The sequence below is a fragment of the Perca fluviatilis genome, chromosome 14, assembly GCF_010015445.1.
Source record: "Perca fluviatilis chromosome 14, GENO_Pfluv_1.0, whole genome shotgun sequence".
Taxonomy (NCBI): domain Eukaryota; kingdom Metazoa; phylum Chordata; class Actinopteri; order Perciformes; family Percidae; genus Perca; species Perca fluviatilis.
This window is the reverse complement of record NC_053125.1, coordinates 12,142,956-12,168,992: the sequence shown is the minus strand read 5'-3', so window position 1 is coordinate 12,168,992 and position 26,037 is coordinate 12,142,956. Positions and strand designations below refer to the sequence as shown.

The 26,037-nt window shown below is 43.6% G+C and overlaps 1 protein-coding gene across 8 annotated transcripts in view; it reads left to right on the top strand.

The window, feature by feature from the left end:
- Positions 1-26,037, top strand: part of LOC120572708 (nuclear factor 1 B-type-like) — a 66,333-nt gene that overhangs the window by 29,746 nt on the left and 10,550 nt on the right. For 3 of the 8 annotated variants that reach the window (XM_039822070.1, XM_039822074.1, XM_039822069.1), the window contains exons 3-10: positions 8,540-8,596; positions 11,402-11,470; positions 14,393-14,513; positions 15,349-15,470; positions 18,914-19,048; positions 19,241-19,425; positions 21,730-21,868; positions 23,262-23,344. In XM_039822070.1, the coding sequence (XP_039678004.1) occupies positions 8,540-8,596; positions 11,402-11,470; positions 14,393-14,513; positions 15,349-15,470; positions 18,914-19,048; positions 19,241-19,425; positions 21,730-21,868; positions 23,262-23,344 (911 nt within the window). The remainder of the gene's footprint in view (positions 1-8,539; positions 8,597-11,401; positions 11,471-14,392; positions 14,514-15,348; positions 15,471-18,913; positions 19,049-19,240; positions 19,426-21,729; positions 21,869-23,261; positions 23,345-26,037) is intronic. The other 5 variants (XM_039822076.1, XM_039822075.1, XM_039822071.1 and 2 more) reach the window with 3 other exon arrangements.

Sequence of the window (26,037 nt, the reverse complement as noted above, 5' to 3'; positions counted from 1 at the left end):
TCTGGCCTCCCATGCCCATTGCCACTCAAGCAGCAGGGGTCCAGTGCATTTGTCTCATAATTATCCGACTGGATGGGGGGGTTCTGAAGATGAAAGAGGCGAATCACAGAGCTCCTCTGTCAAAGGTCTGTCTGCCTGACTGGGGGGTTTTGGATCCATCTCCCTTGTCCTCTCTCTCGCGCGGCATCCACCGTGCACCCCACCAACTCTACTCCATCACACACACACACACACACACACACACACACACACACACACAGTCTTACTTTTCCTCAAGAGCTGCCTCCACAGAGCATAATCGCCGACAGTGAACGCTCGTGCACAGCCCCCCCCCCCCCTACCAGCCACCCCGCTGATTCATTCACAACTACAAAACTGCAGAAATACCCCCCACCCTCACATCCTGAAAGACTTCAGACTCTCTTCTTTTTTTTTTCTCTCCCCCCCCCTCACATGCTCCTCCCACTAACCCATCGGCTAGCTGCCCACATCACCCGCTTGCCCCCCACCTCATCCGCCTCCTCTTTTCTCCTCTCCACCCTCCCCACCACCACCTTTCTCCTTCTTCTCCTCTTAACTACTGGCTAGGAGTTAATGGACTGTTTTGGCTAGTCTCCAGACGGTGAGTGTCACCTCATTAGCCTATAGCGGCTCGCTCCCAGACTGCTCCTTGTGTGTGTGTGTTTGTGTGTGTGTGTTTGTGTGTGTGTAGGAGGAGGACTACAACGACGGAATGTCATTGGTCTGTCTCCCCCCCAACCCTCCCACCACACACCCCTTAACCTCTCCCTCTCCCCTTCCCACCACTACAATGAATGAGAAAACATGCATGCATAATTAAATCTATAGTCTGGTCCTCACTCCACCCTCCCTTCCCTCCTTCCTCCACAGCCGTGCATTAAAAAAAAAAACGCTCCTGCTTGGAAGTTTGCCACCGGGAAAAAAAAAGCGGTGTCTTCGAACCAGAGAGATGTGGCCAACCTTCTACCCTCGTATGGACCTATTCTTTTTTATCCCGGCCCGTCGAATGGCAGGGTGGCAACAGCGGGCGAATGTAAATGCCACCCGGCCCTGCCTGTCAATTACGCCGCAACAAAGCTAATTGTTTGTTTGGTGCATACCAAAAAGATGCCGAGGTTGGCCATTGACGGGCCCATTGTTTCAGCGCAGATGCAAAGTTCTTTTTTCTCACAGGCTAGACTTGACGCTGATTAAACTTGTGAATGATGAGACCACACTTTTGAAAAATCTGCTAATCTATGCGGTTGTTATAAGTATGTTTAAATATATATATATATATATATATATATATATATATATATATATATATATATATATATATATGTTGTTAACGCCTACATCTAAGAATTATTTTCATTATCAGTGAATCTTTTGATAATTTTTTCAATTAATCAATAGTTTTTTAGTCTACAAAGTGTTTAAAAAATAATTTCCCAGAGCCCAAATTGAAGGCTTTGAATAGCTTGTTTTGACCTGCAAATTCAAAGATATTCAATTTGCAATGATAAAAATTGAGAAGTTCACATTTGAGAAGCTGAAACCAGCAAAGGTTTGAAATTTGGCGTAATAAATGACTTCCAAAGATGATCAAAATTGTAAGGGATTGATTTCCCATCCACCCACTAATTGATTAATTGACCAATTGTTTCAGCACAAAGAACTTTGCTAATCCTATATGGATATATCTGCAACACGCAATGCAATGGATGTGTTGCAGTTGTGTTGTGTGTGCCAGGTGCTTCGGAGGAGATAAAAAGTTTGGGCAGCATGCAAAGAGGAAAGTGACAAGAATAGAAAGAATAAAAAGGGATACAGAAAGAGAGACAAAAAAAAAAGGAATGTAATAAAAAAAGTGAAAGGAAAGGCCACATTGTGAGAAAAGGACAAACGGAGAGAGAGTGGGAGGAGGTGGAAACATTAAGTGGGGCGCAGTGTGCTGACTGGAAGCCAGCCTGCTCATTTTTCATGGGACAGATGAGCCACTGTGTCGCGTTGTGTAGTTTGTCTGCAGCTCGGCCGCTGACTGCATCCCACATGTACAGCACAGATCAGCTCGCCGCGGGACGCTGGGTGTCTGCCCCTGTTTGTGCATGCGTGTATGTCAGCGTGCAGGTTAAATGTGTGTGTGCACATGTAATACAGCATTATAGAGCAAGCATTCAGAGCTGCTTTTGAGTTTGTGTTTGTATGCACAGAGTATATGCATCCGTGTAGAGGTGGCTAAACTTTATTTCACAAATTAAAAGGTGGGGAAGTTGAATTTAGATGGGTTAACCCTCATCTGCATCCTTGGTTTTGTGGCTGTGTATCCCTTTGTGCTTGCCAGGTTCTTCCTTCTCCACTCCCGGGCCGGTGTGGCTAATGATCCGTCAGGCCATTCAGTCCCTTGTTCAAGGCCCACTCGCCACTGAATGCGCTCCCTCCCCGTCCACACTGTTTGGTGACCTCAATGAGGAGCCTGTTGTCCTCCCGGCTCGGTTAAAATGCTCTCCTCTTTTCACTGCCGTGAGAGTTTACTGAGGAGAAGGCACAGAGACTCTGCGGAGAGAAAGAGGGCCCGCTCTTCGCCGGCATTAGTATGCACCGATTAGAAACAAACACACACTGATGATCCACGCACATACACACCAAGGTGGCAATGCTCCCATCGAGAGATGCACACGCACGCAGAGAGATACAAGGGAGCTGGGTCACACACAGTCAACCACACACACATACACTGTATGGCTTCTCATTGTTCTTGTCTGGGCTGGGATCCCACTTGATTCCATAAGTCTCAAAACCCTGACAGTCCTACTGTGTGTGTGTGTGTGTGTGTGTGTGTGTGTGTGTGTGTGTGTGTGTGTGTGTGTGTGTCCTCCTGCTCTATTGAACAAGTCTGTGGTGTCTGGCTTGGAGAAAAGAAAGCAAAATGTCATTGTTCTCACAGACGTTTCAACTTTGCCCCTCTCACTTTCTATCTGCCTTTCTCTCGCTTTCGTCTGAGAGAGAGAGAGAGAGAGAGTGTGTGTGTGCGTGTGTGTGTGCGTGCGTGCGTGCGTGCGTGTGTTTGTGTGTAACTCACCCAACTGTACCTGCATTCCCCGTCAATGGCAGTCATTTGATAGGGTGGCTATCCGGATTACCAGGTGCTCCTTTTAGCCAATAAGAAATACTTGCCTTGTTCCAATTATGAGATAATCATTACAGTGTCACACAGTGTATAGACACCACTGGGGGAACACAGTCATAGTTTGTCAAAGGGAATACAATACTATACATTTCTGTCTGTGCAGAAGGTATCACTGATAATAAAGCCAACAATAATGCAAGGAAGAGGTCATAGGAGAGGCAGTTTTCAGTACTTGGTACTCAGTTCAACACCTAGCCCCACTAAATACAGAAGAAGTAAGTAAATCAGGAAGTTGCTCCGCATTTCATTTTTTGTTTGTTTTACTGTTTAATTAAAGCTCGTCTTCCTTGTGAAACAATGCCACCCTAAGATGGCGGCCCATTTGGCTGCAGCATTTGTCTTCCCTTCACCCTCGGCGTCAATATCACTTTGCTTTCGGCCAGGTCAGGTGCCAGCCCTTTGCAGAACGCCATGCATGAGTCTGGGTGGTGGGGCTGAGATGCCAGAATTTGGTGTGTGTGCGGTGGGTGTGCGGGGTGGGCAGTGGGGGGCATCGGCAGTTGGCAGGCTGGCACACAATGGCTGGCACGATAAGATCCTCCCAATTCTGCGGGCAGATTTCCTCGCCCATATCTTTTGTTTGGCTTGTTTGGGTTGCGGCTCATCCTGATAAAGGCCACTTTGTTTAGACAACAAAGCGTGAGGGAGGGAGAGAAGAGAGAGATAGAGAGACAAAGAGATAGAAACGGAGAGAGAGAGAAAGAGATGGGGCATTTAAAAAGGCGGCAAAGGGGGGGCGAGCGCCAACACAGATGGAGATATTTAAAGAAAGAGATAAGTGTTAAAAAAAAAAATAGGACATATGAGAGTGAAAAAAAAAAATCAAGAAATTTGAAATAACAAATAGTGTGCACTTATCACCGGATAAGACGATATCTTCACAGAGACACACTGAATAGTAGATATCCACAGAGGCTGGTATGAAAAGATACAATAGAGGAGGGATACTGTTGCAGGCACAGCGACAGCAATAGACAGATAGCGAGAAGAAGAAAGAAAGAGATTTGGAGAAGAGAGCAGGTTCTGCCGGCTGTTGGAAGCCAGCCCGAGTGCTGTGAGGTCATCGCCGAAGCTGTGAACGATAGAAACCAGGAGCAGAGGAGGACACTGGACAAAGTACACACTCATACGCACATTCCACACCGGCACATGTACAGTCATTTACACGTACTGTCAAGACTTGCATGACCCCGTGCTACACACAAAAACGCGCACATACTTTGACTGTGCATTTCCAAGGAAGGACAAACCGGTCTCCTGCAGCAGGAAGGGAAAGAAAAGCAGGAGGACACTGAGCAGAAAGTCTGCTCGGGCCACATCAAATATTTACTCAAGAGCAGCTGTATTGTCGAAACATTACGCATCGGAGCTGCTCCGTAATTAGGCCGATATTTTCTGCCCCTCTCCCTCTCTCTGTTTCCCTACTTCTCCGGGAGTCCACCCCTCTCCACCTCTCCTCCACATCCCCCTCCCCTCGCCTCCCCAGGCTGCTGAAATGCGTCTTGGCTCAGGACCCATGCCTCTGGCAGCCAGAGTGCTATACATGTGCACAGAACCCCGCTCGACATAAAATGGCTGCCAGACAGGCTTCTCCTCCTGAAATGTCGACAGCGGTATGCATCTGCAGGGTGTGCGTGTCGCGCGTGCGCACTGTTTTTTTGTGGAGGATATCTGTACGCGTCTGCAAGTGTTTGCGGGCTAAGGACGTGCACCGCCACTGTCAAAAAAATAAAAAATAAAGAAAGTTTCCCAAAACTATGTGGCTAATTTAATCCACACTGTGTGCGTATATGTGCACGTGTGTTCCAGCAATTTAGTGGGAACAGAATGGGTGTAGTGCCAAAAAAAGGAGAGGGTGGGTTGGGAGAGTGTGTGTGCGAGTGTTTTAGTGATTATAAAATCCAGGCGAGTAAAAACTCTTGGGCGTGGAGAAACCTCACAAGCACTGAGAAACTTTCTAGCAGAGCCAGATTTCTGTTGCCATTACCCCTAATTGCCCTAATCGTTACAGTGGTATGATAAGTATCCCACCGGACAAGAAGGTGTAAGAACTCGTGGACACATCCAAAATACCCACAAGCCCTCTCTTCTACTTTTTTTTTATTTTTTTATTTTTTGCTGAGTAACAGCAGATAATCTGATTCATTCGTGGTACTGTTTTTTCCCCTTCCTTCATGAACCGGTTTGTTTATTTAAACAAGTGGCAGGGACGGAGGGTGCCAAGAAATGTTGTTTTTGGAAAAGGGCCGTGTGTGTACGTGCGTCTTTATGTGTGTGTGTGTGTGTGTGTGTGTGAGAGAGGGCGTGTGTGTGGTGTCTGGCCCTGTGATCGAGGCCTGCCAAGCTCCCAGGGCAAAGCCCAGCCTCCTCGACCGCAACTGTTTATTTACAGGTTACGCTACTGTTTATTTGAAGACTATCGGATTGGCTGGGGTTCTGTACAGGACACCTTTTAGATACAGATACCAGGCCTCAGGCTCAAAAATATCCCACTGCTTCACTTTATTTCAGCCACTTTTTTGAACTGCATTTTTTTTTTTTTTTCTTTAATTCACAGACAATTTATCTGCACTTAAATCCAACCTTTTGTAATCCAGAATTATCTTTCTTTGATCGGTCTATGGTCTATTTAAATACCTGTTGAGTGATGAAAGTGATTTGATGTAAAATAAATAAAAGTGTTTAGTAGATACAATCGGCACACGGGCCTGACAAATGTGCAAGCACTGTTCTAAACAATGTAATCGCCCTGAAAGAAGGATAGAGCATGAAGCTGCCCTTCTCGGGTCAAAGGTAAAATGTAATGCAAAAGGGGAGGTGTTTCTAGCCCTGGTGCAGGCCTGGCAGATGCGCCATATGCTTGCATCCCACCTTGAGTCATCCAGGTGGTCTCTCCTGGTGCTACAGTGGGGCCTCATGCTGGAAGATGCTGCCTGAGATCTCTAATTGCCACCACCATCTGCTCTTTTTTGTCATGGTTGCCTGTTCAGTCCTAGAAGAAGGGCGAAAAAAACAACCGAAAACACAACGCTCTGATCCGATCTAAGCGAACCGGTGCGCCTCTACCCACCTCCACCTCCTTGCTCCTTGCTCCTTCTGTCCTCCCACCACCTTTTCAGCGTTTACCTCCTCTCCACTCTCTGGTGCTCTTTTCTCTCTCCCCTGGCCCGTTTCTTTCCCTCTCAGCAGTTCTCAGGGCGCGAGCATAGACTTGGCAGTCGTAACGAGACTGATGGATGACTCTGAAAGTGGCATGGGGGGGGGAGAAGACAGGGAGACAAGGCCGCTGAGCTCCCTGCAATCACTTTATGGACATGTGCTGTGCCAAATCCACACAAACCTCCGCTCGCCCACAAAAGCTGCTTTACACAGCTGTGTGTGTGTGTGTGTGTGTGTTTGTGCGCGTGCGCGCGTGTTCAGGGGTCATCAACTTGCAATATAATATAGATTTTATTTCTGACATGATTCACTGAAACTTAATCTTAAACAATTTGGATAATTGATTATTTGTTGAAGGGGTTTATAAAAGACAAATGCTCATCGTTATGTTGTTCCAGCTTCTCAAATTTGAAGATTTGCTGCTTCTCTTTGTTATAAATAATAGTAGTATTTTTCAGTCTGTTGATCAGACAAACGATGTCACCTTGGCCTCTGGGAAAGATTGATAGGCATATTTCATTAATTTCTGCAATTGTTGAAACAAACAAACTAACTGCTTTTAAATGTTGAAACTTTTCTACGTGTCCACATGAGAGATTTAACAGAGATCCCTTAAAAAAATGAAAGACTACTGGATAAGAAAGCACAAGTCACCCTTGTGGTTTTTTTTTTTTTTTAAACGTTTTTAGGAAGCAGAGCAGAGATGTATTGTGAGACCACAACTTGTACGTTACTCTTACATTTTCAGGGCTAAGCATACTGGAAAAGAGGGATTTTCTTTTTCTTCTTCTTAACGTATGGTCCTGTTCCCTCCCTACTTTGTCATTGTTGAGCTTTGGCCAAGAACATTCTGTTTTTGCAGTGCTGTTTAATAGTCAAATTTAGGAGAAGGGGAACAAGAGAGAGAGGGAGAGACACACAGAGAGAGAGAACAAGTAAGGGATAAATCTTTCAACTTTTTTTTCTTCTTTCTCTTCCACCCCCCTCTCTTTCCTTCTCCCCGTTGCCTCTGTAACACAGCTCATGAGAGCTGCTGCAGGAAAAGGGGTGTTGTTGCAAGGCGAGGGTATCTGAGTTCACTGTCTTTAGCTTCTTGTCTCGGCTCTCTCGTGTTAAAGACCTAGATGATAATCTCCCTGCTGGTTCTCGTTGGGCCCTCTCCGCCTCAGGCCATGTGTGGGCTATGGCCATTTTGGATCATTATCGGGGTCCACTCAGACGCTGTCGTTCAGTGGTTTGGCATGGCAGCAGTTCACTGCCGCTCCACGTGTGACTGTAAAGCCTCGCAATGTTGAGTCAGTTTTTCTTTCCGACGTACAGCGTGCTGTATCACAGATTGAAATCGGACTTGATTTATACAGTTCATATTTGATGTTCCACAACTTTTGCTGTTGCGTGATATAAAAGGAAAAAAGACCCACATGCCTGTCAGTGATCACCCAGGGCAGGAACTGCTGAGGAATGATAGATTCCCCTCCCATCGAGGCATCAAGGTAAAAGACGTCAGTCCGGGCCGCCTCATGCCAAAGCCTGCGCACCGTAGCCGGTGGAAAGAATTCCACTCATGTTTCCTTGTATTTCCCCGCCCCTCCTTGTGCTCTCTCCACGTTTTGTTCTGTGCTCGTACCTTGCACAGCAGGACCGAACACATTCTGTATCCCCCGCCTGCCCCCGCCTAACACTCCCTTAGCCCCTTTGAAAAATTACCCAGAGGTCTGCCGTTAAAAAAGTTTTAGGCTATCCTGTGTCAGACAGAGAGCTTTTTTCCTTCGGTTTGCCTTCCCATTAATGAGAATGCTGTTCAAACAAGACTGTCTTGTTTAATGCACAGTGGGTATGCTCGCTTTGACGGGTAGATAAGGAAAAACATTAGGGCACCCACCCAGGAAGTCCTGAAATACACTTTGTCTTGATGAGTGTCTCGACAGAAGTTATTTCTTTATTTTAAGTGCACTCAGTGAGTTTGTAATAGGCCAAAGGTGTGAGACAAACTGGGATAAAAACATACTTATTTTTTTATTATAAGTAACAGGATACATATGTTTTCACCAAGCCGCCAGGTTACCTTGCTGGAAATAATCTTTGCTGACAAGAAAACCGTGTTTCAGTAAGATGGCATGTTGTTGTCCTTGTGCTATACTAAGCCCACCCCCCCCCATCCCCCCTTCCATCTCTGTGTGTTTGCAGACTCGCAGCAGTCAGGAAGTCCCAGTAACAATGAGCCAGGCAAGAACCCTCTTCCAGGTATGTACAGTACCAGTCCTCCTCCCTCCTGTCATCGCTTTATTGTTCCTCTGCAGCTCGCCCTCTGTACAACAGCCTATGTACACCATAACTTACCTTAGGTTAAATATTGTTGATCTACTGTGAACTCAGTGACTTGCGGTCAGAATAGCTAAGCCCTTACTGTAAAAAAAAAAAATACACTGTACTGTACTGCCTTAGGTGCTTACCATATAATGTCTTTCGTCAGCGTGATCCAATGTCAACTATATAAAAACGGCAATTTTTTAAAACAACAACACGAGATTTCCAGCTGAAGTGGTATTTTCTTTTTCAAGCGAATTGAACTGCATAAATAGGACCATCAGTATGAACTAGATAAACCAAAGTGACACACTGTCGTAAATAATCATTTAAAACTTGAAGGAGCATTTTGAGGCTCAGTTTCAACTTTGCATGGAGTGAGGAGGAATACAATTAGATTGGATCATTACATTACATATTGGTAACATCAAACACGTTGTAAAAAACAAACAAAGAAGAAACGAGACGGAGACACTAAAGATCTGGAGTGAAAATGTTACAGCACATTGCACCTTTGGCTGGTAGCTGAGTGTGTCATGTTGAGCCAGCTGTAGAGAATATATTCTCTGGCAGCGCCGTTGTTCCCCTGGACTGACCTGCTCTGTGTCGTCACAATATTGGAATGAAAATAGTTTGAGAAGTATAATTAGTTTTCTACCTCAAGAGTACGTTGTGGCGATACAGGTGCCAAGGAAAACATTCTAGCGAGCCAATGACTCAGGCCTTGGAGGCCCTCTGCAGTGGCACGGCTCCCCGCACAAAAGCCGTTGGCTCACTGGAGGCATTACGCTTTGTAGGTGCCAATCGAGCTGCCCGCCTATCGTTCTGGCATGGCCCGAGTGCCCTTGGCATTGCATCAAAGCCGAGTCAGAGTCATTTGGGTGTCAATAATAACTTGTCTGGCTGTTTTACTTGACTCTGACAGCCTCTGAGTAGCGTTGCTGCGTCCTGGGCAGGTCATACAGAACGCAACAAATGCTTCAACACCCCAAGCAATACACATTATAATGAACATTTGTGCAGTCTAGGGCTGGGCGATATGGAGAAAATCAAAAGTCACGATATATTTGACCAAACACCTCGATGTCGATATTGCAACGAAATTGGAAGGTTGACAATTGATGCTTTCACAAAATATCTTCACATTTAGATTTTAGATAAATAACCATCATAATGTGGATATAATGACTAAGTGGTTAAAGACAAATAATAGAACAGCTAGAACAGTCTGGTAAATTCAGAAAACGACAACATGCAGCCTTTGAAACCAGGAAAAGACTAAACTTACAATGTAACGATATTACAGTTCTTCAAAATCTAAGACAAAGTCTAGTCTCATATCACGATATCGATATAATATTGAAATATTGCCCAGCCCTAGTGCAATCTAAAAAATAGTTACCTGAATACAGGAGAAAAAAAATCTGAGCTGGGTTGAAAGAACCTAATTAAGAACCTAAACCTTATTACGATTGGAAAGAGTAAATAATCTTTACTATAACTACTACAGTAAAGGACTCTTTAAGGTGGGATTTTCTTGCTGTGATACTGTATCTTAGCTCAACAGTGTCAATATTGACAGTTATTAAGGTTTGCTTGTATATGTGATCAAATAGGCAGCGCCTGTGGCTCAGCGCGGCCTCATTGGTTGTACTCTCAGCAGCAGGAGTTTAAGTCTGATATGTCACTCCCTCTCTCCTCACACACCTGTCCTGTCACTCTTTACTGTACTGCACACAATGGTTTGCTGCTGTAAGTTTAAACCAGGGCTTCAACGTTTTTAAGCTGAAAGAGAGATGGAGCAGGGACCCCCTACTACATATATTGTATAAAATGTAGTTGCATATTATTAAACTGGGCCTACAATAACGTGCAGGGCGGCCTAAAGCCTTTATAGGTATGTTTTTTGCATAGAATGCTAAGCTATTAAATAGCCTAATAATTGTTGGGATGTTTTTAAATCATGTTTTGATGTCAAACATACATGTGGCACAGTGAATTGTTAGGGTGAACAGTATCTGTGGATGGCCAGTTAAGCTATCATCAGTGGAGATTTATATTTGCTAATAATATGTTGGATTCATTTTTTTTTTTTTTTCAGTTTTTCATTTTTGAAAAAACTTTAAAAACATAACAATAATTTGAAAGGCAATCCACAGCTAGATTCTCATGAAAATATGATTAAATGAGGAAGATTTAGAGCCTTTGAAGACAGAAGGACAAGTGTGAAAAATGCTGGATGAAAAAGGACCGATTCATTCTCTCTTTTTACCATTTTTAAATAATATTACATGTATGTGGTGACGGAGCCTACATTTCCTGTGTGATGATCTGTACCTGTATATTTGTCTGTGATTCATTGATGAACTCAATTCAGTTCTCTTGGTTTTGTATGATCGTGTGCTCTCTTCTAAATATTGTTATAAAAACAAGCAAGAAATAAGATTAAAGAAAGAATGATAGAGCACCTGAAAACAAGACATTTGGATTTTATTTATGGGTTTCAGACTCAATTCTTTTTTTTTTTTACTACTGAAGATAGTGTTTTATTGACAACAAACTAAATTTCAATGGCTGTTAAGCTTCATCCAAAATGATGCGTAATGGAATTGTCGGACATGTTGAACCCAATGTTACTGACGATTTCACATACTGAAAGTATTTAATAAATAGCATGTATGACCGTAAAAAATAAAATAAAAAATGATTTCATGATTTTTCTGTATGTCCCTGTGTCTACAGTGTACTTGGAAGACAGCTTCATTAAATCAGGAGTCTTCAGTGTTACAGAACTGGTGCGAGTGTCCAGAAGTAAGTACATACAGTAGCCGTCATATTCTAATCTTTTGCGCCCTGCGCACGCACGCACGCACGCACGCACACACACACACACACACACACACACACACACACCGAAGGCGTAAGTTTCCCTGCCCTAACAGGTGCACCTTAATTAATATAAGGGAGAAGTCAGTCATAGTTCTTATAAACAGAATATGAAAGTCCCAGCTTTTCTACAGATCCCAGCCTCTGTATATTAACTGAAATCCACCATACAACTGTAGCGTGGTAAATCCAGTTTGGCCAGTCTGCTTTGCAATAAGAGAACACTGCTCAGCCGTCTTTATGAGCCTGTGTGCATCTGTATAGACTTGTCTGCCCTCCGTAAAGCCGCTGACGGTTGTTCTTCTGTCAGTCCTCTTGCCTCTGATAGCTGAGGGCAACCCGAGGTGCTGTTTTGCTGTACTTTAGCTCTGAGACATGCCTGCGGTGCACAAAGACTCCAGTCACCCCCATAACCTGTGTTTAAAGGAAACATACCTGTGTTGTGCTGTCTGGGTCTTGTAGTATACACCAGTCCATTCCGGTCCTCTGGTTAGACTCAGAGTTAGGGCTGCACGATATAAAGGAAAATATGCCATATGCGGTAATGTTGTTGTATATCGCGATATTACTCATACATAAACCTATATTAAATTGTACTCAGTTCTGCATTATCTGCTGCTTTCAGTATTCTAATACAAAATAATTGCTTGTTGAATTTAAAACAAATAAAAGGAAATCATCTCCAAAAAAAAAAAAATTGACAAATTGAACATTATATTGAATATAAAAGGCACCACAAAAAAAGGAATGACAGTTACATTTTAAAGTGCGGTTTTCTCCTGATATTTTCTTTCAACTAACACAAAAATCGTTTTTGTGTCTATCGCCGTTACGTCGCAGCCTTTTGCGATGTGTATCTTGCGCCAGTTGATATCGCGATGATGATAGAAGAAGAATATATTGTGCGGCCCTACTCAGAGTGGTGTGTACGTCCTGTTCAGTGCTGCAACTTCCAGATTTGAAAGTGAATCATTTTATTCCCTGTACACACAGGGTTTTCACATGTGAAAATCCTCAAAAATTGTCCCTAAAAACCTCACTATGTTTTGTCCATTCACATGCGAATGCATGGAGAACAACAAACAGTATTAAAGCTGACCTTGGTTTCTGTTTACCTGCTGTATCAAAGGGTTTCTGATGTAGGAGCATGGTCCAGGTTGTCACATACATCAAGCTCTGAAAGGCAGAACCTACTCCTTTCGAAGCCCAGGGACTGAATATCCTTTGAAAGGCTGTGTTTTTGTTTAGCGTTTAATTTGCCCCCTGACCAGATGGCCACTGCGCTGGCGTGCTTGCTCTCATGTGACCGAGCCCGGTTTCACTAAAGCCGACTGAAGTCGAGCTGGAATTTTAAAAAGGTCGACGGACGCACAGGAATTGTCACTCACTCAGCCGGTCACTCCCTGGGAAGATTTCTAAGCAGCCGCTCGTCCGTCATCGCGCTTCTCTCCCAACTCTCCAGGCTGTTGAGACATTCTTTGAAGTCCATCAAAGGGGAGCTGTGGAGTTGAAGGCTGACTTGCAATCCAGCTTTTCGACGAGGACATTCATTAATGCAACAGGAGCCTCGGCTGCAAGTGTAAAGATATTTTGTCAACAGAAAAAATGTAGACATGCACGGGCAAGTGAAAACTGTTGATGCACATTTGTGAAGACAGTACATTTCCCCCTTATAGAGTAAGAGGAGGTAATCTGCTATGATTTGCAGCGCCATTGATGCATTTACTGTTTGTTTTTTTTTTAGCTTCAAAGTCAAAGCTCAGATTATTAAATGAGATGACAGGCGGGGCAGCCAAGTGGCATTGCAGATATCTTGCCGAGCCAATAAGAGAGAACCCAGCGCAGACAGAGATGGTTGGGGGTATCCTCAGCCATGAATGAAAAAAAAAAAACAAAAAAAACAATGGTCTTGTATTCAGCGTACTCGGGCCGGATGCATTCCTCCACAGACAGCTCGGTATGGGTAGCAGCGGGTAGGGGCCTTTGCCAGAGCTTCAGTGGGCTGCCAGGGCGGAGGCTGGCGGAGGGATCGTGCCAGTGGTGAACCTCAGACCACAACAGACGGCGCCACACACTCCTTCCTCTCATCGACTCCAAACCAACCAACCGCTCGGGCTGCGGGCTGCCTCGCGGCCCACACATTGACGAGAGAGAGATGTAGAGAGAGAGGGAGAGAGTGAGGATGGGTGGTGAACTCCTTTTGTTCTGCAAACACTGGCCCGGCCTCCCTTGAAACAATATACCTCACCTTGACCGCAGTGAGAAAAACCACACCTTTGCCACTGTAAATCACTATGCGAGGAAACTGCTGAGTATTATATTGGAGCGCAGAGAAGTGAAGAAAAGGTTGAAGATTGTTCATCCAATTTTTGATGCATCACTAATTATACTATTTAGCCACAAATGGCCTGCTTTTGTCGCTTTCGGCTGTGAAATACGCTGTCGACTCACTGCTGTGTATTTCCACATTTAGTGTATATTCAGTGCCACGTTCAAATAAGACTGGACTCAAAAATAATAATATTGGTAGTAATAAAATGTACACATACAGAGATTCATCCCACTTTGGGAAGCAGTGACTTCACTAATCAGAGTGCTTAGCAGAAACGCTTGTGATGGTCGGGACAGTTAACCTGTGAATAGGGAGCGCTTCATTTGTTACACAGGGCCTCTAAACACAAAGCGTCAGTAACAGTCAGTCAAGCTTTTGTGCAATTAATTGTGCGTCTCTACGTGTGAGGCTAGGGAGAGACACAGCGCTCCATCTGACAACACTGCAGACACTGAACTCCTTTGCAGTGGTTACAGCATAACTGTCTCTCTTTGTTTTCTCTGTGTCCTCTACAGTGCCCATCACCCACGGTGCTGCGGTAAACTTCTCCATGGCCGACATGCCCAGCCAACCCTACTATCATGACCTGAACTCCAGCGTGGGGCTGCATCGCTCCCTGTCCTCCCCTCCTGGCAGGTCAGTGGAAGTTACAGCAACAAAAGCTGGGATATAAAAACATCACAGCAGTGACATTGTATATTATTATTAACACAGAAATAATGAACATGTTATATGTTTTTTGTTTCGTCAGTGCAGAAAAACAAAGTGAAAAAAATGTGTGGATCTTTTTTTTTTAACTTTCGGACAGAGCCAGGCTAGCTGAATCCCCTTGCTTCCAGTTTTTATGCTAAGCTAAGCTAACCATCTCCTGGCACTAGCTTCATGTTTAGCATACAGATAGAAGAGTGTATCACTCATCTCGTGTAACTCTTGTTTCCGAATATTTGTCAAACTATTCCTTTAAAGCTTTAGTGCGTAACTTTTTGATAGAATGATGAACGTCTGTTACGTTCAAGCCGTTGCCAAATGAGTTGCTACAACGATAATTAAGACTATCGGCTCCACACAACTCTCTCTGTATTTCTCAGTATGGCTACGTTCAGAAGATTGTGGCGTCCGGTGACTTTCCCGCGCAGAGACGGGAGTGAAGATAACGACCTCTTCTGAAGAGTCCATCATGTTTATTTAATCCTCCGTGTCCTCCTTGGCTACTAGCAACCGTGTAAAGGGGGCGTGGGGGTGGTGCGCGGTCACAGAAGGCTCGTATCATGTGGACGCGCCGACAGTTTTTGTTGTCATTACTTAGAATTCCTCATGGGGCCGACAGAAACTACGCACTATAGCTTTAACTAAACCTTCACACAAGCTACTCTGCGCCAAACATCCACACAAACTGCCCCAAATCAGTACAGACCTGAATACCAAAAAAAGACTGGCTATGCTAAACCATAAACTTCTCCATGTCCCACAGCAAAAGGCCCAAAACGGTCAACATGGAGGAGAACATGGACACCAGCCCGACAGGACCTGACTTCTACTCGTCACCCAGCTCGCCAGCCAGCAGTCGGGCAAACTGGCACGATAGAGACGGAGGTGATTTCCCTGTTTTTTATCTGCCCACCTTTATTTACCAAATGGGAGGTTTGTCCGGTGTGGATGCTCTTTGTCAGTAACACCCTCCATCGCATTCATACAGTTAACACAAACGGTGGAGTTGGGGAACAGCCCCGCACGGCAGCGTGTTGACCGAATTTAATGAGGGACTTATTTCACCCTCATCGCATGGAAATAGATTTGATCAAAGCGAACACCTCGCGTTGCTTTTTTTAACAGCAGCTGAACTCTCTCTAACTCCCAGCCTTGTCATAAGCTACTGTACATCAATGCCGCCACCCGTTTTAGTGCGGATGAACTGCATCTGGTTTCTCTGCACATGAACCTGTTCAACCCTCTTAAAATACATACCATGACAGAGATGGGCCCAGGCATCGCCAGTCATAGAAATGTTTAAACCCATTTGAACTGCTGTCTGAATGTAAATCTGTATTCTCTTGCACCTGTTGCTTACATGGATCCCACAATGCAGAGTGTCCGATATGAGAACAAAGTGTTCCAGCTGAGATTCACAACTCTTTGGTTCTTTTCATTACTGATAAACTTTATTATATGAGTTTTAACTTGTACAGAAGTGCAAGTTGTGAGTGTTCAAATGTTGGGTGCGTCATTTTTCTTCATATACAGATAGCGGAAACACCTTGTGAGTGGCTTTTATAGAGAAATCCCAATTCCTAAACCTCATGTAGTGCTATCAGACCCCGCGGGGCAAACGTGTCAGATAGCTTCTCATCAGGAAATCAGGCTATACATCTTGGCTGAACATGAGAGAAATTCCCTATCAGTAGAGTTTTGATGATCCAACTTTTAGGCATTAGTTAGAAGGGAATTAAGAAATAAAGCTCACCTAATGAGGTCATACACAGGGCTTACTGGGGGAAAAAGAAAAGGTAGAGAAGTGTGTATCGGAGAAACAAGCTGTCCTGACTGCTTGTTTTCTGCGCGAGAGAAAGCGAGATCCTCACGGGACAGCTTGCATGTCTCATTACGTCGTCTCCTGGTGCAGGGCAGAGCCCGTCACACTTTTAATTAAGGCCTCGCTGTCCCGTGTTTCCGGATCATTCTCACTCTCTGCTGACTTTTCTCCACACGTTGCTGCCCGCGCTGCCCCTGCATTTTACACAATGTCCCACCATTTCCTCAGCAAGGCGCACTGTGGTTTTACCTTTTGTTTTAACTTTGTGCACGTCCTTGTTTTTGCTCTTCTATCCAGTCCTCTTTTTTTTTTTTATTTCAGCATAATTAGTAGGGAGGGTGAGAGAGGAAAACATCAGCTGATACACGAGAGACACCACACTGGTGGGATTCAACCACAGCCCAATGTGGGTACATGAGAATGTAGTCTGTCCCTTTGCACAAGGCCTGGGAGTATTGCTCTGCGTAAACTTAGACGCTTTGGGGCGAGGAGAAAGGGAAAGCAGTGGGTAGGAAGCTCTCCAAAGACAGCCATTATTCTGTCAGGAGAGAATAAATGACAAGTGGGGTGATATTAAACCCATATGAGGCCTCCCAAGTGCCAAGCGGTCATTTCTCGCACATGGTTGTCATTGGACAAAACTTCTCCACGTAGAGGAAGAAATTGTTTCTCGTTTGTATTTTTCTCTGGGAAAGTACAGCGTTAATTTTTTTTTGGGGTGGAATTTCTTTATGTGAAGGTACACATTCACAGCTAGTCTGGTCTAAATGCAAAATGTAATTTAAACTATTAAAGGTGTTTAATTTCTGGTAATGAATTGTCTAGTTTAATTTCCCAAGGCGGTCCAGTTGACTCTCTAAAGGATTTAATTAGCAGAAGAGGGGAAAAGCTGAATACCTCCACTACAGAAAATATTTCCTATTTATACATGGAAACATTGAGCAGTGATATCAATCTTCTCGAAGGTATTTCTCCCTCTGACACAAAAAAAGAAAGCACTTAAGCCTGTATCCTCTTGCAACCTCAGACTGGGAAATCCCCCTGAATTCCAGCCACCTTTGTCGCTCTCTTTCTCTGGAGATGAGTGAATATTCCCGTCACTCGGGTGGATCCTTCCCTGTTGTGGGAGGAAAAAGGGAGGGAAAAGGCGGTAAAAACTATGGAAATGCATCAACAACAGGGTGTAGCTTTTTTTGAGGGGGGGGGAAAGAGATGGATGATTTAAAAGTTATACACCCCAAGAATGTGTCTGTGACAGACCAGAAAAGCACTTGATGAATGTTCATAGAAGAAGCACGAGCAGACATAGGCCATTGCCTCTCGCATCTATTTGTTATCACGTTCCCTTCAGACACTGTCTTACCATGGAAAATTGAAAACCGCACAGCCGTGACAGAAGAACATTGCTCATGAAAGTGTAGAACAGTAATAATGAGCAACTTGTAAGAGTTTGAGCAGATACTTTTTAGTTTGTAGAACGACACACATTTTCTAAACAAATTTTGTGTCTTCTGCCGAGCCGAGGATTATTCATGGAGTATTACAGTAGCTTGTCAAACATTGTGCAAGGCCGAGGCGAGCAGATGTTACAGTGTAATGTTCTATTTAAGATGACGTGAGGGTCTTGAAATTCTTAAATCCCATTTGAGTGCCCGGCTGCTTTACAACTGTGCATCAGATCGCTTGATTTAATTGTCTGCCTAGACATGACAAAAGCCGAATTTTCACAGGACTCCTATTTCTTGAGGATGTTCAGTAATTTGTAATGATTCCAGAGATTATGAGTGATTTTGACCCTTTGCGGTGTCTGTAATTTGCTGAATAAATGTTTCCATTGTCTGCTGCATTTGCAAAAGACAAGGTGCCCTGTGTAATAATACTAATCCCAATCAGATCAAATTCTGCTTAATTTCAACTGTAATCCATTTTTGGTACTTCATTTCTGTTATTCGTGAGAAATGGAAGAATTAGTGGAAGCTGGAGCAAAATGTTTTGATACATTTTCAGCAACACACCTTTTAGTTTTTGCTAAAAACTAAGTTTAAAATGTTTATTTACCTGTGAAGTCATTTTATTTCATTTTTCTGTATGAAAATGGTAAACACAACACAGAAGTTGGGTCACTTTTATTTTTTATTTTTTCAATTATCTTTTTATTAGGAAATTTCACATCAATTGACAAGTACATATGGAGTTACAGTTGTTAACATTAGAATTGTACAGAACCAAAGGTTTTGTATCAATAGTTTCTTGTTCCAGATGTCCAATGTCTATTCCCTTTTAGTAATATGTATATGTGTGTATATATATATAAAACAAAAACATACAATTTAACTTTTTACCTCCAGAGCGGGGGGTCACTTTTAATGTTTCTCTTGTCTAGTCCTGTGCAAACATGGCCAAAGAAATGATCAAAGACCTTTGAATAATCGATAAGGCATGTACCCATTTTCTGACGTGAGCACGCATTCATGTGTTTGTATGCCTGTGTGTGTTTTGCCACTAGCAGACATGTCCTCTCCTACCATGAAGAAGCCAGAGAAGCCGCTGTTCAGCCCCACCTCCCCACAGGACTCGTCACCCCGACTCAGCACTTTCTCTCAGCCTCATCACCCAGGCCTCACAGGTGTAGGACACAGTGGTGAGTCACTGGTGACTTCAACAACCAGCTCTCTTGCTAAATCTGGAGCTCGAATTGACTTTTTTTCCTGATAAACACAGTGGAAAAATCTATGTCCGTACTTCATTTACCCTCTCAGATCAATGATGATCGCTTTATCTTAACTCCGTCTCGCAAACACCCTCTTGACTCTTCTGTCTGTCTCTCTTGCAGTTATATCGACGAGGAGCCCCCCTCCACACTCGCCCCTGCAGTTCTCGGCCTCTGCTATCTTGCCCCCAGCGCCGTCGCCCTACTTCTCGCACACCACCATCCGCTACCCGCCCCACCTCAACCCAGCTGATCCCCTCAAGAGCTACGTGCCGTCATACGACCCGTCCAGCCCACAGAGCAGCCAGGTCAGTTTTTATTTATTTATTTATTTTTATCTTTGAAGAAGCCAGTTTGTTGGCCAGACGTCGGAGGCTGGGTTGGCAAGAGTTTCATGGCCTCGAGTAGTCCTTTTGTTATCTTGTTCGGCTCTGTTCCCATCTGACCTAAGAGAAATTACAGCACGCATTTGTTGTTATTTCATCAGTGCCTCATTGGTCTATTTGGAAGTAGAGAAACATCATCCTGCTTTGCTTGTTTTTTTTTCTTTAATCTGAAACCTGCTCCTGGTCATTCGTTATGTCAGACATTTTCTCAGTGCTTTTCTCCAGAAAATCTTAAAAAAAGAATAATTTTATAAGCCCAAAATTAGACATTTTAAGCCCTTAAGCTGGCCACAATTTGATAGTATTTTTTCCTGGGAACCCTTAACTGGACACACGTCATTTCATTTAGTGTGGGGAAATACTATTGGTCAGAAACCTATTATTACAATAGGTCTCATAAAGAGTTAAGTAATCAGAATAATTTAGTGTGAATTACATCATAGTTAAATTAAACCACTTTTCATTTTGCAGGCAACCCCAGACTGAACTTTGCGGACCACTTCATGTGACAGAGACGCATATCTTTTCTGTTTGATATAATGCACATGACGAGGGTTATAGTACCTTGTCAGCCTTATATTTGTGGTCATGCTAAATAAAATAAAAAAAAAGTACTCGATGTCTCCATAAAAAAAGTCAACCAAACTATTGCAATTGCAGTCACACGTGACATACAAAACTGGATCAGGACATTGTAGTAAATGAAATAGCTTAGGGCTTTTTATATATTCTGGGTATACACTGCGGCCAGTGTGTTGGAGAGAGAGCAGGCGTCTCTATAGATGAGAGAGCCGTGTGATATTTATGTGAGTTTTATATCCCCGCTGTTCTTACTGTAAACAAAGGCCTCGTAGACGGCTCCATCTCCAGAGCAGGGAGCGGGTTAGAGAGGGGGGGGGGACTGTTACTCTAGAGAAAAACCGCGGGGAATGATAAAGGTTGTAAATATTTGCCGTTGCCGGGGCCCGGCTCTTGTGCAGAATTAACTGGCCCTCTGCTGCGGTGCTGGAGAAAGAAGAGAAGGGGGGTGGTGGCGGGCTAGTGAGGTGGGGTCTGGTAGGGAAGAGAGAACGCTGGAAGACCAATTGGGGGAGGAGGGAGGGAGGGTGGGGAGGCTAAGCAAATAACACAGCGCTTATAATCCCATGGACGAGTGCCAGAATGTTTTTATGCTTGCTTTAACGCAGATTATATTACACTCTAATTAAACATTCTATTCACATCGAAAGGGAACCCTGTGGACACAATTCTTTTCCAAAAAGGCCTGTTTGAGTTTTGAACTTGGGGCGGCCCTGAAATGAACGCCCCAGACAGTCTCCAGCCGTCTGAAAGAGTAGCTCCCACTAGCTTCCTTTATTTCTTTCTCTATATATAAAGTCGCTCTGCCTCGCTCCCTGTACTCGCACATTCACGCCATTGTAACAGGCCACTCCGCAGCTCTCTCTATGTCTTTTCATGCCCGAGTCCTCCTAAATTCCATTTATGAGCGCCACTAAAAAAATTGTTTAAAATCATGTAGGAAATCCATCGTCAGTGCCCCCCCCCCCCACAGATCTTTTAGTAATAACTGTGACAACCCAGTGACTGAAAGTACTAAAATCTTTTCTTCAGACGGAGCATTAAGTGTAAGAGTGAGCAGTCTGGTCACCTTTTGTTGTAGATTTTTTGGGTCTGTGAGGGCAAACGCAGCAGTTAAGAGGATATAACCCCCCTAGAAATGAGGATAGGACATTAAGTTTGTTGAGTGCTCACCGTTTTGGAAAAGTGGAGTTTGTTACATACTTCTATTGTTTAATTGAGATCTGCCAAACTGCATATTTACAAGCGAACAAGACATCGTAAACATACTGTAAGTAAGTGGACACAGTTTGCCTGTGGCGGATAAAACAAATGAGGTTCTTGCTTTTGGAGCACCTTCAGAAAAGAATGATTGTCTTTGCTTTTTGCCTTAATTCATCCTTCCTGTTTAAGTATGTTTATTTTTCAAACATAAGTTACTGGCAGATATTAATATGCCAATTTATGTTCATCCAAATCTTTCACGACTGTTCCCTGATCTTACCAAACAAAACAAAAGCTGATAAACTCCAGAGATGTAGGAGTACACCACTCCACACATGTTTGGCATGAACACCCCCTTAAATCTGGACAAAATAAATCATTTTTGGGAAATAAAGTGCTTGTGCTGAATTGTGTTGTTTTTGTGTCTGTACCCCCCGCCTGCAGCCTAACAGCAGTGGCCAGGTGGTAGGAAAGGTCCCAGGCCACTTCACCCCAGTTCTGGCCCCCTCCCCGCACCACGGCGCTGTGCGACCCGTCTCGCTCTCCATGCCAGACACCAAGCCCATCACCACATCCACAGAAGGTGAGTCCCCTAGCATCCAGTACTGATCACCACTCCTCCATCACCTACTGCACACCCCCATTGAGTACATGTGTACATCAATGCAGCAAGGTGACTGGAATTCAAGATATTTTCAGCTGGTGTTAAGTTGCTCTCACATACATTTGACATTCTTAAAAAAAAACATCTACTGCATAAAATGCATCTGCAAAAAAAGAAAAGATTTATTATTTTTATTGTTATTGTTATTTTTAAGGATGCCACATACAAGATAGACAATGTAGGCACCAATACAAAGCAAAGACAAAACAGTACTTAAACAGTACTTGAGAACAACCCCTTTTAAAGGATAATGCATAGAATGAAGAAGACTTACTGTATATCTATTGAGAGAAAGGGAGGCAAGAGAGACTATTTTGCAGTGCTAACAAAAACTAAATAGTAACAATCAACACTCATTTACTATAATAAAAAAAAAAACAGCAACATGTTTTTACAGTGCTACAGAAAGAGAGGGAGGTTAAGAGAGTTGAACTTCGATCAGGGCTCTTAATGTGGGTTTCCCAGTTATTCTATTTCAGCATGTAAAGGTCATAAGTCATAAGTCTTAAAGACAGCTTTTCCAGTGCTGCCAAATGACCAAACTGGCTAACCCAGGAATTCACAAAGGGAGCATCGGGGGCCTTCCATTCAAACCATTCATGGCCGTTCGAATCCACTCTGAGGGCCGTAGATCCTGAAGAGAAGAGAAGGATCACCTAACACAAATAGACTAGGAGAGAAGGAAACTTCCCTTTTATCTCCACAAACGTTCAATATGGGCGCAAATTCCCACCCAGAAATCTTGTATGTCAGGGCAATCCCATAGAATGTGCATGTGTAGAGTGCCCTCACCCCCTGGGGGAGAATTAGGGCTATCCCTTAGTTTGACGTTGTATCATTTGGATGGTGTCCAGTAAACTCTGTTCAGGATCTTAAATTGAATGTGTCTAGTTTTAAGATCGTTGGACATCTTTTTGAAAGTTCTTAGCATCAGGTTCCACTCTCCTTCTGAGAATGATGTGCCCAGATTAAACTTCCATACCACTTTAAAGACAAAGGCCGTGTTATCGGAGCAGCGTAGAAGCATTGAGTAATAGTGAGATGCTTTGCGTCGTAGCCCAAATACTTCTGTGTGATATATCTAATTGTGCCCCCCTTCGTGAAGACCCAGTAGGCGATTCTCTTCCACAATCACTGCATATGAGACCAAATTTGGGTGAGTTTGCTCATCAGCTGTCAGCTTGGTTGTGACAAAGGGTGAAGCGGTCTACACAGTGAGCTCTCAATGCTATAGCAGGGAGGAAGTCTAAATGCTAAATGCCAATTGTAATGCAAGCTTGTATGTCTGTTTTTGTGATGGCATGTTACCCAGGCTACTCAGCCCCTGGCACCCCGACGGCTAACCGCTTTGTAGGCCTGAGCCCAAGAGATCCCGCCTTCCTCCACCAGCAACAGGTGAGATTCCCTTCCTCCCCCTCGCACCTGCGCCTCCTGCCACCTGCTCCTCTTTATCTTTTCATTTTCTGTCCCCCATCTCCCCGCACATCAGATGTGAAATCCCTGCCCTCTGCAAAAGCCTGTCGCACTCTGAATTTGATTTGCTGGAAGCATTAAACTGTCTCGTTAGATCAGAGCGCTTCTAGATCAGATCAGAGCACTCACCATTGGTATAAAGAATTAGCAACATGTCAAGTTTTTCAGACCCCAAAAGGATAGAGCCCTTAACACGGCTAAAGATAGCAGGTTATAGTGATAATCAAATGATTTTCGTAAATACAAGAGTTTGGGGTTAGAGCTGTTCTTTTTTCACTGCCATTATTATTATTAACACTACCGATGGAGTTTTATTTTCAAGGACCCTTGAAAGATCCTTAAATGACCCACAATTTAATATCCTCAGTATGTCCATTAGCTGAATTTAAGTAGATTCCATTTCATATAGCAAATTGTTTTTGAAAAATACACTTAGTAAGCATGTCAGTAATCCATGCAGATGTATCTTAAAACAACAGCGCTACCACATTTTCTCTTGGATTTTTAGGATGGATGAATTTATAGTGTGAGATATCATTTGGAGTGTGTGTTAGAGTTTAAAGCCTACAGTCAGTCAGGACATTCACTGTCATTGCCACACCCATTTTTTTTTTTTTTTTTTTTTTTTTTTTTTTTTTCCCCCCCCCCTCCCCCCCCCCCAACCCCACACACAAACACACCCCCCCACACACACACACACACACACACACACACACACACACACACACACACACACACACACACACACAAACACACATACCACATGTAATCAGTACACTCATTTACAGTACACGGGCTGAATATTTAGTGTTGGCGTCAGGCGGTTGCCCCAGCAGCGGTCCTATAGGGCAGATGTGGTCACCCTGTGTGTGTGTATGTGTGTGTGTGTGTGTCTGTGTGTGCATATGTGAGTGTGTTTGTGTGTGTCTGCGAGGTTAGGAGTGTTGCGGTGTTGTCGGGCAGGAGAGAGTGCTCTCCCCCACCCCGTCTTATTGAAAGTGCTGGTCTCAGGCCAAGGCTTTTCCAACCACAACTAATTGAATGCATCTGCACGCGGCTACATAATGATCGCTAGGTTTCTCCTCAGCTCGCTTTTATTTATTTAATTTTTTTTTATGTTTAGTAAAAATGACAAAGCTGGCCTCTGTTTCCTCACTCCTCTTTCTCTGTCTTTCTTTTTTTCCTCTCTCTTCTCTGCCTTTCTTGCTCCCCATGTTTTCCTAAAATCAGAGTAGGCTAGTGGATGTTTGTCAGCAGTCATGGGATGCCTTTATTCCACTCGGGAGGAGAAGGAGGAGGAGAGGGAGGATTCACTTGGCTAACGTCGCGCAGTTTGTCTTCCACATTTTCTTGTAGCCCCGCTACTTCTTTCATTGAGGCACAAAGTGACTACACAAGACAGCAGCAGTCTGAGTGGAGCAGCATGAGCTGTCCAAAGCTTTGCCCCCAGAGGCTTTAAGGCCTTTTTCTTTTAGATTTGTAATTTAGCCAGATATAGAAATATCCTCCTCAGAAACACAGTATGATAATCTTATAACAATCTTTTTTAACTTTTTATTTGATTGATTGTAATTATTCCAAATTTAAATGAACGTGTGTGTGTGATCCCGTTGCACTGACAAGACAAAACCTGAAGTACTTTGGACTGGCGCAGTTTGGAAAGAGGAAAATGACAGTGGCTTAAAATGTAAAAGAAGAATGAAAAATTTACAAGCACAACAGTGACAGCCTTCTAGAAGGTTATTACATGCTATATCCACACGAATAAATGTTCTCGTCGGCTTAAGGGACTCCAAACCGTCTTCTTTATTGATTCATCATGCTTCTGCTTGTCACGGTTGTTTTTGTTTTCTGTGGTGTGATTTAACGGCCTGGGATCTGGCCTCGCAGAGCGGGTCAGCACCGAGCCAAGTCCCTCCGGACTAAACACTTTCACGGAATACTCTGTCATTGTCCTTATCTGGCGATGGGGATGTTTATTGTGTGGGATCCGTGAGGCTTACCGACACTTTACGTTGTTTAGTTGCAGCCGTTTGCCGCTAGGCTTGGTAGGTAAAGGGGAAACGCCTCACACACATTATGGCTAGAGAGTTAAGGGTTTTGAAACGTGGTCTTTGTCTGTCTGTCTGTGTGATGGAAAGAGGCCATGACATGCGCTGCATCTGTGTACCTCTGCTGCTGTCAGAGCAACCTTTGATTTGATTTTCAAACAGAGGAAAAACAGAAGAGTTAGAAGGCAATTTTAATATTTGGAACACTGGAATCATTGTTTTAATAATTTAGTGTATATATATATATATATATATATATATATATATATATATATATATATATATATATAGATCTCGTGCTCCTTGCCCAAACTGCTACTACAGTGTTGGTTCCAAACTGTGAATGATAATTATATTATTTCATTACTAGGAAAGATAACCTGGTAGTGAAGCTTAAAACAATTTACTTTTCAGAGCAGTGCCTGTTTTAAAATTTTGCACCACTGAATTAGAAGTCTGAAACTGGAAACACACAAACAAACACACACACACACACACACAGTAGGCTGTAGGCTTCAAAAATGAAAAAATAAAACAAAACAACACCACCACACGATTCCCACA